This window comes from Lynx rufus, unplaced genomic scaffold (assembly GCF_022079265.1).
Source record: "Lynx rufus isolate CCGP_SWC_20201006 ecotype Redwood Valley unplaced genomic scaffold, mLynRuf1.p SCAF_4, whole genome shotgun sequence".
NCBI lineage: Eukaryota > Metazoa > Chordata > Mammalia > Carnivora > Felidae > Lynx > Lynx rufus.
Genome location: NW_025814856.1, coordinates 4314440 through 4327496, shown reverse-complemented (window position 1 = coordinate 4327496; position 13057 = coordinate 4314440). Strand labels below are relative to the sequence as shown.

The following is a 13057-nucleotide window of genomic DNA, read 5'->3' as shown; positions in this document are numbered from 1 at the left end:
CACTATCCGCTGAGCAGCCATGAAGGTGCTGTGGTGTTCCACCAGGACTGGAGGTGACTTGGAGGAAGCCGGGGACATAATGACGGCAGGAAGATCTCTGATGGGTTGTCTAGAGGAAGGCTGATGAGCTGTGTGCTGGTGGAGAAAAGGAGATCTGGGTTTGATCGAAGATTGAGCTGAACTCCAAAACCACCAGAGCCATTAGAGCTAAAAAGGACCCTGCCTTGCAAATTAAAGCCGCTGCATTTCGTCTGTTCTCAGGCAAATAGCAGTAGCAGCTGCTCCCGTTGAGATAATACACTGAGCTCAAAGAGGCAGTCACTATGAGGACCGTTGGCCTGCTTGCTCTCAGAGCCATTCCCTGCCTGCCATTTGCTCTACTCTGTAGCAAAGGGAACTACATTTCCCAGGCTCCTTTGCACCCTGGCTTCCAGGTAGGCTTAGCCAATGGGATGCCCAGGCAGGAAATCAGAGGGCGGGAGAAAGAGAAACCAGGGTATTTCTCCCTCTCTTGCTGTGCCTCTTCACAGCAACAAATATGTCTCCTTCCTGGTCTCAGCTCCCTGATGATAATAGCTCTTGAGCAACGTCCTGGATCCCCTGCATGGTTCTGGCCTCTGGATCCCGGTCACGTCACCTCTTCTACTGTTTCTCTAGCCTAGTGGCCACTCTCTGGGTTGCCTCAGTATTCCCCATCTGTCTGCTCAGCTCCCCCATCATCCATGAGCCATTCCCTGAATTAAATCCTCTCTGAAAGATCTAAGATGATTTCTGCTTTCGTGGCTAAACCCTGACTGAGAAAACCAGAAATGTGAAGCCAAGACTATCTTCTAAGGTTCATATGTCCCTTCAAAGAGGCAATATTCATAGAGTGCTTATGGTGGTCACAGGTTTGGGGTTTCAAATCCCAACATAGCTACCTGTTAACTTGGGCAACTCACTTAAACTTTCCATGTTTCCATGTCCTCATCTGTGAGACTAGGGTTAATAATCAGTAACAGATTGTGCTTTCCAAAGATGGCCACAAACATATCACCCATGCAGCAAGCTCTTCTGCAGTGTGATTTGTCACACCACCCTCAGGGGGTGGAGTCTGATTCCCCGGCCCCGGAATCCAGGCAGGTTTTGGTGACTGCAGCAAAGCGACACTACGCGGTCTCCAAGCAGGGCAGCGGCTTCCACCTTGTGAAAGCCACTTGGTCTCTCCGCACTCCTTCTCAAAACCCAGTCACCATGTTGTGAGGGAGCCCAAGCCACACAGAGAGCCCGCATGCCAGTGCTCCAGTCACCAGCCCCAGCTGAGCTCAGCCTTGAGTCACCCCAGCCCAGACTGTGAGTGAAGGGTACTCCAGCTGATTCCAGCCCTCAGACATTCAAGGCTTCTCATCGTGGGGCTGACAAACCATCATCGCCACACTCCATTTGAATTCCTGACTCACAGAATCTGTGAGAATTCTAAAATAGTTGTCCTACGTCATCAAGTTTGGGGTGCTCCGATTCACAGAAGAGGTAACCTGAACGTAATGGCACCTACTCCATGGATTTGCTGTGAAAACCAAAGGAGGTAATAAGTTTTACGTACTTTGGACAACACTTGCACATAGTAAGGGCTCCATGCATCGGACCTGTTTCTATTGTTGTTATTTATTATACTTTCCAACACTATTCCCGTCCACTTCAGAAAAACTGTTCTTTTCCAAGTACCAACACCTCACTGTACTCAGGTGGGGATCATTCTGGGTACACTTTCCTCTTTTGGCCTCTGGACACTACATCCTTCTGGCTTTCCTCCCTCCTGAGTCACTGGCTCTCTTCTGACTCCTTGGCTGCTTCTTCCTCCTCTCCCTGACCTCTCCACGCTGCTGCACCCTGGGACTCAGACCCCTTTCCTTCTCTCTCTCTCTCTCTCCCCCTCCTCCCTCTCCAGATGATCTCATCCACCCGAATGAGTTTGTTTACCAATCACAATAGGTTCTGCTTGCGGCATGTGACGACTTTACAACCATTATGCTCACTTAATTCTTGTGACAGACCTATAAGGCATGGGCTATCGTGACCCCCATTTGAAAAGTGGGGAGACCGAGTCACGGAAAGTTTCAGTAGGTCATCCACGATCCCACAGTCAGGACTGGAACTCAGACCCCCATGCAGCTGGAGTCCTTGCCCCTCAAACTGGGTTTCTCAGCCTCAGCACGATTGATATTTCAGTGTCTGTCCTGGGATTATAGGACAGTTAGGATATCAGCAGCACCCTTGTTCTTTACCCACTAGATGCCAGGAGCACACAACTCCCTCCAGTAGTGACAACCAAAAATATCTTCAGGCATTGCCAAATGTCCCCTGGGAGGACAGAGCTACTCCCCACCGCACTAACCATTAGGCTATGCCGCCTTCCTTCTCCATGGTAACTCAGCCCCATCAGAACTCCTCAAAACCCGGCTCTCCCCAGCCTTCCAATCTTAGCAGACAATGTCCCCATTTGGGCAGGTTCCTAAGTTATAAGCTTAGACAATATCTTGCCTCCTTTCGTTCACTTCTACCCCTCCCCCATCTGGACCATCAGAAACTCTGATTGGCACAACCACCAAAATGGGAACCCATCCATTAGTCCCAAGTCCTAGTCCATGGCACCATCACATCCCTGTGGGACACCTCCATCGACTCCCTCTGCCCATGTCCCCTCACTTCCATTTCTATCACCCTTACAGCCTGGTCCCCCACAGAGCAGCTACTAGGACCCCGTCAACCTACCAGTCTGCTTAAACCCTCCAAGGACTTCCCATCACGTTTAATTTTGCACACGTACCCGCAACCAGGCCAGCGAAGTGCCCTCCTCCCCAATCTTATTCCCAGCTCTCTCCCTTCATCGTTCACCTTCCTTCAGACCCTCCTCACGACAGGGCCTTTGCACAGCATTTGCCCCCCCCCCCATTCTTCCCAGAACTAGCTCCTTATCCTACAGCTTTCAGCTTGTCTTGACCACCCTCCAGAAGCATGACCCTTTCCTCTTCTCCAACTTGACCCCTGGCCTATTTTGTCTGCAGCACTTATCATAATATTCTGTTGATTTTCTTGTTTACTGTCTATAGTGGGTTGAATGGTGGCCCTCCCCAAAAGATGTGACATCAGATGCGTAGAACCTATGAATGTGACATTATTCCAGAAAAAAAAAATAATAAAAGGACTTTGCAAGATGTAGTTAAGAATCTTGAGATCATGAGATCATCCTGGATTACTGGGGGGGGGGGGCACTAAATCCTCCAACAAGTGTCCATACACAAGATACACAGAGGAGACCCACAGATACACAGATGCAGGGGAGACAACCTTGTGAAGGCAGAGTGACACAGCCAGGAGCCAAGCAACGCCTGGAGCCACCAGAAGCTGGAAGAGGCAAGGAACTGTTTGCCCCCAAGAGGCTCCAGAAGGAGCTTGACCCTGCCCACACCTTGATTTCAGACCTCTAATCTCCAGAACCATGAGACAATATTTTTCTGTTATTTTAAGCCACCCAGTTTGTGATCCTTTATTAGGGCAGCCACAGGAAACAAGTACACTACCCTTCTCCCCCACAAGGCCATGAACTCCGGAGAGCAGTGAGTGTATCTGTTGTGTCCTATCCCATAAGCCCTGCACTCAGCACAGCGCCTGTGGCTGATACTAAAATAAATGATTATTCTAACTCAAAGAAGCTCACAATCTCTTCTTTACTGTCCTCAGACAGTAATTATTCATGCACGTCTCTTTGGAACCTCCCCAAGACAGGAAGCTCACTCCCTCCAAAACAGAGTTTCTGTTTTGGACACTTTGACATTGGACACTGTCTGCAGACACTTTGTTGTCACAACTGCAGGGGAGAGGGTGCTACATGGGGTGGGTGGAGGTCAGGGATGCCTCCAAACATCCTGCAATGCACAAGGCAGCCCTCAGGACAGAGAAAGATGCAGCTTCCAATGTCAACGGTGAACTGCGCTGAAGTTAGTACTTGAAGCCAATATAAACGTGGGGGGCCTCCTGACATCTACTCCCCACTTCTTCTGCCAGCAGACCCTCGGTGTCCCCTGTGGAACCATGCCCCCTCCTCCTAATCTTGCTCCTTTGGGTGGGGACCCCTCCTCCCCAGCTGCTGGAATGGGTGTGTGACTTCAACACAGCCAATCAGAACACTGTATTCTACCAACCGCAACAATTGGTTTGGAACAGACACGTGACACACACACACCCCGCCCCCGCAAAGAAATCTCGTCGAATGAAGCATAGATTGGGCTTGAGTGCCCATTCTCCACTGCACACAGAACCGCAGGCAATACGTTTGGAGCAGCAGGGCATCCTTGCCCACCACGATGAGGGGAAAGAATGGCCGAGAACGAAGGAAAACACTCAAAAGACAGCAGAGCCAAGAGATGGGGGGGGGAGGGGTTCCTGAGACTGTCAGAGCCTCTGGATCCAGCTGGACCTGAAGACGTTTTCTCCCAAGCTTCTCACTTATGGGAGCTAATAAATCCTATGTTTTACTAAGCCAGTTTCAGTGGGGTTTTCTGTCACAAGGTCTAAAATTCTCGGTTAAAATTTCTGCAGACTGAGCTCAGAATTTCCTCAAATTTCAAACTTCTCCGACTGAACACCCCTTATTTCTTCCCCAGGGGACCTGACCCCCAAGTTCCTCCTAAAGTCCAGGTCTCAGAACACCATCCCTGCTATCAAAGGTCGACAGTTCATCTCTGCATTGTGGTGAGGTCTTTAGGAGCTCAGCTATGCCCACCCAACACAGCCTCAGGTTCTGCCCACTTCCTGGCCATTAGTGTTAACAAGGGAGACAAACAGAACTTATTTTGGCTCCTCAAATATGCCCCAACCTCCCACACTCAATCGGCATGTCTCCTCTTCCAGGAGGCCTACCCTGATTGCTTCTGGGGGTTTCCTCCTCTCTGCGCCCACAATGCCCTGGGCTCCACCCACCCATCATGGACTGTGCTCCGCTCCTTTGTAACTGCCCATTTCCTGGTCTACTTCAAAGAGCTGCATGAGGGTCTGTGTCTCGTTCATCATGGAATTCTCTATCATCCTGCACATGGCCTAATAAAAGGAAATGTCTATGACGTGGGTGGTGTCATCATTATTATTACTAGCATCATCATCATTTTTCCCATTTTATAGATGAGAAAACCAAAGGCAGAAGAGGCCTTGACACTTGCCCAAAGTCACATAACTAGGAACTAGTAGAAGCTGGACTGATCCCAAGCAATCCATACTTAACCACTGCTAAACCACTACCACTAACCAATAGTAAGTAAGCACTCAACAAATACCCATTGTATCAGGGATCAATTGGAAAACTCTGTAAAGAGACAGATAGTAAACTTTTTTTGGCTTCGTGTCTTTGTCATGACTACTCATATCATGAAATCAGCCCCAGACAAAACGTCCATAGATGTGTGATTTGTTGTGTCAATTAAATTTTGTTTCTGAAATGAGGCAGCCACCTGATAAGTGATAGTTTGTTGTTCCTGTATTAAAGGGACAATGAATAGATGGATGAAGTGAATAGTCAGTAAATATTTACTGAGCACCTACTACGTGCCAGGTGCTGTTCTAGGCACAGGGACACAGCTGTGAACCAAACAGACAAAAAGCCTCTCCCTGACATCCAGTGGGGAGAAGTGGATAATAAACAAACAAGTAAAATCTATGTAAGTCAGAGGGCGGTAAGTGCTACGGAAAAAAATAAAACAAGAGAAAAAAAACAGACATGCAAAGGCCCTGAGACTGGATGGGGCTTGGTAGTTTCTGGGAACAGCAAGGAGGCTCTTGTGGCTGGAATAGAGTGGGGAAAGAAAGTCCCGAAGGGTGACATTTCCCAGTACTAGACCCAGAAGGAGGTCAGTACACAGAATAAAACGTTAGAAGAGAAGGCACAATACCAAATGCTGATGCTCCCAGACTTCCAGCCCCATCAGCCATAGTAGATATTTTCAGATAAGATCTTCTGGTCAACCCAACCCAACCTACTTTGCTGCAATTTTCTCCCACCCAGGCTTCCCCCATCCCTAGCTGGATCCCTCCCCTGTGGCTTTGGTTCAAGCCCTCCTTATTCCTTTTCCCACCATGGACTCCTCCAAGCCAACCCCTCCAGACCTGCATCTCTGAAGGCAGTGAGGCATCACTCCGGGGTTCTACGACATTGACTTTTCTATGTCCACCCAACCCATTTCCTATCCTCCCTGGCTCCCAGCCAGACCATTTTCAGCCTCTCTTGCAGTTGGAGGGGGCCATGTGATGGAGTTCTGGCCAATGGAACAAGAATGGAGACAACAGCACCACTTCTGGGCCTGGCCCATGACAGCCTCTCATGGGTTCCCTCCTCACACTCCTCTCCCCTACCTTCTGGGATAGAGACGGCTCCAAGGGCTTTAGGGAGAGAAGGGCCATGGGATGGGGAGAGCCCAGGTGCTACAGGGACTTTGTAAAGAAGAGCCACCCTCTTAAGCTCCCAGTTGACCCAAACTGGATTGTGATGTGAGCAAGAAGTAAACTCTTATTGCCACCCAGGTGAATAGTTTGTTACAGCAGCTAACATCACACACGCTGACTTACGCCACATCGTACAGCCAACTCAGACTGACTGAAATCAAATTAACCAAAAGAGTGCCTCCACCATTTTAGCATTTGCTAAATTCAGCACGTCAATCACATTAATAAGGAATTTAACTTAACCTATCACATTTAAGGCTCACCCAAGCCTTAAAGGTGCTATTCACATCCCACTTTATAGATAAGACAACCAGGGCTCAGACAGGTTAAGCAACATTTTTTTTTTTCCTTCAAGATCACAAAGGTAGTAAGTACCTGACTTGAAATTCAAGCCAGCCTAATATGTAAAGAGTTTCTAAAAATCAATAAGAAAAAAAGGCAAACGGTCCCAGAAAGGGGGAAAAAAAAAATAATGGGCAAATGAAATGAACAGATATTACTTTGCCGAGAGAAAACAGAAATAGCTCTTAGACAAAGGAAGAGGTTCAACCTCACTCAGAATAAGAGAAATGTAAATTGATCTATAGTGAGCTTTATCACCCATTAAGTTGGCAAAGCTCCAAAATCTTGACAAGAGAACTGTCTGTGGCAAGATGAAGGACAGTAAGCACTCTTATGCTTTGCTAGTGGTAATGTAATTAGAACAGTCCACCGGGGACCAATCCCATATGGAGAACAACTTGGCCACATCTGCCAGAAACACTAAGGCTCACACACTTTGGGCCAGCGACTCCTTCTGAGAACGTATGCCATGAATACACTTGCTCATGTGTATGGCAGCAACAGTAAGATTTCTATGTAGCCAGGGACTTTTCTACGTTCTTTAGAGTAATCCATTACCTGTCACAGCGATGCTTAAAGATAGGGATTTATTATCCCCATTTTACAGATGAGGAAACTGAGGCACCGGCAGGTTAGGTAACATGCCCAAGGTCACAGGGTAGAGTCAGCAAAAAGTGATTCGTGGACAAGGTTAATGGCTGCAGTAAATGTATCATAACAAAAGCCTGGTACCACCCAAGTGTCCGTTGAGAGAAAGGATGATAAAATAAATGATTACCCAGCTGAGCAGTGGGACAGAGGCATTTGAGGGTGACTGCGGACAGCAAGAACCCCGGGACCGGGCTGCCCACGGTTCCAGTCCCCAAGTCTGCCGCTTCCAAGCTGGGTGCCCTGCAGCAGGTTACTCAACATCTCTGTGCCTCCATCGCTCATGTGAAAAATGAGGATAATTACACCTAACAGGGTGTTGTGAGAATTAAACAAATGTAAAATAGAACAGGGATCTGCAAACTGTTTCTACAAAGTTCTGTATAGTAAATATTTCCAGCTCCACAGGGAGGACAGTCTCTGGGGCGACTGCTCAACTCCGTAGCTGCAGCTGGAAAGCAGCCATAGACGATATATGCATGCATCAGTGGGGATGGCTGGGTGCCAGTAAAACTTTATTTATAAAAACATGCTGTGGTCCAGATTCCGCTGTTGGACTGTAGTTTGCTGGCCCCTGGTTTGGACTAATGCTTGGCACATAGTTAGCTCAACAGAAGTAATTTGTTTAACAAATGGATTATCCGGCATATCATACAGTCATTTTTTTTTTTTTTTGAATGAGGACACTCTCTCTATATTGACTTGGAAAGATTCCCAAGACGATTATCAAAGCGAGGAGAGCAAGATACAAAGGAACCAGTTGTATGTACCATCTTTCAAGTTAAGGGAGTAGGGTAGGAAATAAGAACCTACATTTCTAGTTGCCTATGTTCGCAATAAATTCTGGAAGGATATACAGTCAACTTAGAAAAAAGTTACTTATGAGGAAAGGAAGGAGCTGGGTATCTGAGGGACACGACTAGAAGTTAAACTCTTCCCTGTGCACCTTTTTATGTGTTTTAATATTTGAACCATATGAATGTATTATTTAACCAAATATTTTAAAGCCTTTTGCAGGCTCTCTGTCCCCTAGCATAGGATTTCTCAACCTTGGTACTATTTTCAATTGTTTTCTAATTTGAGAGAGAGAGAGAGAGAGAGAGAGAGAGAGAGAGAGAGAATGAGCAGAAGAGGGGCAGAGGGGGAGAGAGAAAAAGAGAGAAAGAGAGAATCTCAAGCAGGCTCCACACTGAGTGGACGTGGGGCTCGATCCCACAACCCTGGAATCACGACCTGAGCCGAAATCAAAAGTCGGATGCTCAACCGACTGAGCCACCCAGGCGCCCCTCAACCTCAGCACTATTGATGTTTGGGGATATCATTCTCTGCTGTGTCGGATACTGAGCGGCATCCCTGATACCTACCCACTACATTTCAGTAGCATCTCCCAGACATGATGGGGCCAAAAACGTGTCCAGACATTGCCAAATGCCCCGGGGGGGGGGGGCAAAATCACCCCAGCTGAGAAATACTACCCCAACCCCAATTCCTGCTTGCCATTATGCTACCCACCCTCCTGCTACCCCCCGTCCTTCCTAAACAGACAGTTTACCAGGCGTTTTCAGGTGTCACAGACCGTGCTAAGCAGTGCTGAAATAGTACAACCGTCCTCCCAATAAAGGTGCCATTTGTACCCATGTTTCACAGATGGGGAAACTGAGGCTCAGAGAGGTGAAGCCAGGAAGTGGTGCGTCAGAATTTGAACTCTGGCCCCTCAGAGCCACCTCCCTCGAGCTGAGGCCCTGTTCTAACTCTCCTGCCCTCTCCACTGCCTTGCCAGTGACCGGGGCATTCACAGGCTGGGGACCTTGACATCATCCAGGGCCCAGCGCCTGTCCCTGCCAGGTCTAATCAGCTCCCACGCCCTGGCGGGTCTTTCCCACAATGACTGTCACATTCATCCCTCCCTCCCCAGTCCCTTGGCCTTATACTTTCATCTCTGCCACTCAGACTCCCGGAGGAAGGAGCTGAGTTAGGCTGTCTGCGGCTCAGTGTGCCGTCTGTGAGGATCTCAGGTCTCAGAGGGACCATCCAGCTTAGAGACTCCCCCTGGTCCGACCTCAGTCATGAACCACTCCCACCAGACTCTGTGGGCACCCACAAGCTCTCACCTCAGGGCCTTTGCACTGGCCGCACCCCTGCCAGGAGCCCTGTATTCACGGCAATTCCCTGAATTCGCAAGGCTCATTCCCTCACTTTCCCCAGGGCTCTGCTCAAATGTCACCTTACCAGCGAGGCCTCCGGGACCCCCTATTCAAAAGCGTGACCCGCACACTCCCGCGCTCCCTCCCCTGCTTTGTTTTGTCCCTCCCCTCCCCACAAGTTAGACATTGTCGGTCTCGCCCACTGCAGTTGGGGCTCCTCAGCGACAGGGCTCTGTGTGTGTGTCCTTCCCACCGTCTCAGCACCAAGAAGAGGCCTGACCATACATCGTAACTGGTGATGCGTGAATGCCCTCTTCCAGCCCTCTTCCCTGGAAACAACCGAATGTGGCACCTCACCTCCCTCCACCTTACTGGAGCCACCTTTTAGCTTCCAGCACACATCCCTGCTAGGAACAGCGCCCGGGGCTGAGCTTCGAGGGGAGACGAGACGAGCAGGGGCAGGAAGGCACAGAGCTCCAGATGGGGAGGACTGGGGGACCCCCTTGTGCAGCCTGGGGCCTGACACAGCTGGGCACAGCAAGCCAGAGCAATGAGAGAACTCCTACTCGTGCTGCAAAACATCACACAAATGTCCCCTCTTGTATAAAGCCTGACATCACCCGGCAATGTCTTGCCTTTGCCTCAAGGGCCCCCAGCCCAGAGGTTCCTCCCTGGGTCCCAGTCCTGACAACACAGGGCTAGGGGTGTCTGTGTCTCCCAGCCTGGGAGCACCCGGAAGGCCACGCCTGGGTCCTCCGCACGGCCCGGCACAAAGACAGAAGCTGTATCCCTGCAGCCCCCCAAGGTCTCCCTCCTAGACAGTAACCCCACGTCCCCGTGCCCTTCCCTGGGGAACCAGCTGTAGGCTAGACGCAGGCAGGGGTGGAAGTTCATCCTCAGGTCTACCCACTTCCTGATTAGCTGTTGTTAGAGCCTCACTGGGGACCCTGACTGCCTGCCAGGCTGGGGCCAGACGGGACGACGACGTTTGGCTGGAAGCTGGGAGGTAAGCAAATGTAGGCAAATCTGGGATGGCCTGTGGCCAGAGGGGCTGGGCTTCAGGAGTTCCCTCACCCTTACAGGAAGGGTGGCTAAGGGCCACCCACCTCTCCCACCCCATGGCCCTGTCCCTGGGGAATGCCCCCAGGGACCCCCCCCCTCCTCCCCCGCCATGGGCCCACTCCCCTCGCATCTGCACATGGCCTCTCGGACCAGAGAAAAGGCCCCAGAACAATGAAACAACGCACAGATCCTGGCACAAAGCTTTCATTCCAGAGTAGAGCCTGAGGGCCAGAGGCCAGGGTCCCCTCAGACTCCCAGGGCAGGTGAGGCAACCAGAGCCCCCAGACCCCAGCACGCACGGCCTCCACCCTGCACCCAGGAGACCACAGCGGCCCAGAGAAGGTGCTACAGACAGTGGCCCCAGTCACGTTATCTCCTCCGCCCCCACCACATTCAAATAGGGATTTGAATATGTTTCCTGAGCCTGGCAGGGCCAGCTCAGTCCATCCACCCTCCCCGGACCTGGGCCCTTGCAGAAAGCCCTACAGAGAAAGGGCAGCTGTTTCTAGGCTCCAAGACCCCAGGATCCACTCTCGGGCTCAGGACCAGGGGCTTTTCTCAATGCCACCTAGGGATGGAGAGAGCTAGGAAGACCAGAGCCCAGGGGCCCACAGCCCCCCACCCACCCCATGCGCCCCACACGCCCCAGGCCCAGGCAGGAAGCGAAGGGGAAGAAGATGTGAGGGGAAGGAAGGGGCCCAGGCCCGGGAGGAGGAGACACATGTGGGGGAAGAAGTTGGTGGAGGCCCCTCCCCCATAGGCAGAAGTGGGGGGGATGTCAAAGGAGGCCAAAACCTCAGGCACCCCATTGGACACCTGGGGGTTCCCAGGTGTCCCTCAATAACCCCCACACAGCCCCACCTGGGGCTTGAACCTCGGTGGACTCAGTCCGGGACCCGAGAGCGTTAACCCCGAGTTTGCTAGTTCTCAGCCTGGACGTGCACTAACTCAGAGCCTGTTAACCCACCCCTGTTAACCTTGCGTGAAATACCCCAGAATCTCAGAGTTTACCGCCCCCTCCAGCCGCCCCCCATCCTCCCCTCCACGCCAGCCCCAGAGCTGGGGATATATTCCCTTCCACGTCACAAGCCCAGAGTTTCAGTGCCTTACCCCTCCCGGTGCCAGCCCAGGGTGCACCCCCCCAACTCCCAGCCCTTGGCTCACCTGAGACATCTGGGGGCGCAGGTTGACCTCACGCAGGTTGATGGCGTGGGGCAGCAGGTTGTTGAGCAGCTGGCACAGAAGGACGCCATCCCGCAGGGCCTGTGCCAGCTCGCACACCTGGGCCCCATCCCAGGTCACGCGGTGGCTGGGGGGCAGCACCCGGCACTGGATGAGCCAGTGGGTGCACTGGCGCCACAGCTCCATGGTTGCTGCCTCGCCGGGCGGCCCGCGCCCTCGCGGCCTCCACCGCCTGCCTGCCTGCCTACGCTAGCCGGCTACCACTTCCTCTTTGCCTGTAACTGTCGCCCCGGAGGGGGTAGAGGAGGCGGAGCCATGGGGGGGGGCGGGGCGGGGAGAGGCGGGAGCATCGGCAGTCCGGCCTCCCCTGTACAGGACTCTTTTCCCGCTCAACACAGCGCACCTAGGAGTGGGGGGCTGCTGCTGGAGCGCCTGAGGCCTGATGCCTTCCGCCACATCCAACCCACGAGCAGTACCCCCCCGGGGCAAAATACTCAAAATCTGCTCTCTTCTGAACCCTCTCTCTTCTGCCTCCACTCTGGCTTGGCCCCCCAACATCCTAGCTTGAATCAACACATTCCCCCCTCCACCCTGGTCCCCAGGCTCCCCACCTGCCCCCCCCCCCACACACACACAGTCTATCCTCCCCACAGAGGAGCACACCTGTGAGCACCCGGGTCAAGTCGTGATGCCCCCGTTCTTACAGCCCACCTCCCTGCAGCCAACGAGGCCCCACATGACACATCCCTGTACCCCTCCTTGCCCTCATGTCTCCCACTCACCACTTTCCCTCACTCAGCCTGCCCCGGCCACGCAGGCCTCCTCACTGTTTCTCCAACACATGAGGCCACCGCAGAATTTTGCCTCCAAATCCTGCCACAGGGCCTTTGCACATGCTGCTCCCCCTGCCTTAGGCAAGCAATTTCATGGCTAGCTCCCGGGCCCCAGCAGTTCTTCACTCCATGTCACCCTCTTAGGAAATCTTCCCAAATCCCTCCATTTTAAATCACAGCCCTTCTTTCCCACTTCCCCGTGTTAAGCCCTGACCACCATCCGACAAACCTGACATTTATACACTTGTTTCTTTGTTGCCTATTTAGAAATGTGTCTCATTTGTTCCCAGCACCTGGCGCATATACACGCGCTATAAAACTTTCTTGAATGAATAAATAAATGGTCGGAAGCTTTTTTTTTTTTTTTTTTTTTTT

General features: G+C 51.7%; 1 protein-coding gene across 5 annotated transcripts in view; it reads right to left on the bottom strand.

The window, feature by feature from the left end:
- Positions 1-12332, bottom strand: part of VAV1 (vav guanine nucleotide exchange factor 1) — a 46557-nt gene extending 34225 nt beyond the window's left edge. For 3 of the 5 annotated variants that reach the window (XM_047097050.1, XM_047097051.1, XM_047097054.1), the window contains exon 1: positions 11832-12327. In XM_047097050.1, coding sequence (XP_046953006.1) covers positions 11832-12035 — 204 coding nt within the window. In that variant the 5' untranslated portion in view covers positions 12036-12327. Of the gene's footprint in view, positions 1-11831 lie in introns of all 5 variants that reach the window. The other 2 variants (XM_047097055.1, XM_047097052.1) reach the window with 2 other exon arrangements.
- Between the last annotated feature and the right edge of the window lie 725 nt (positions 12333-13057).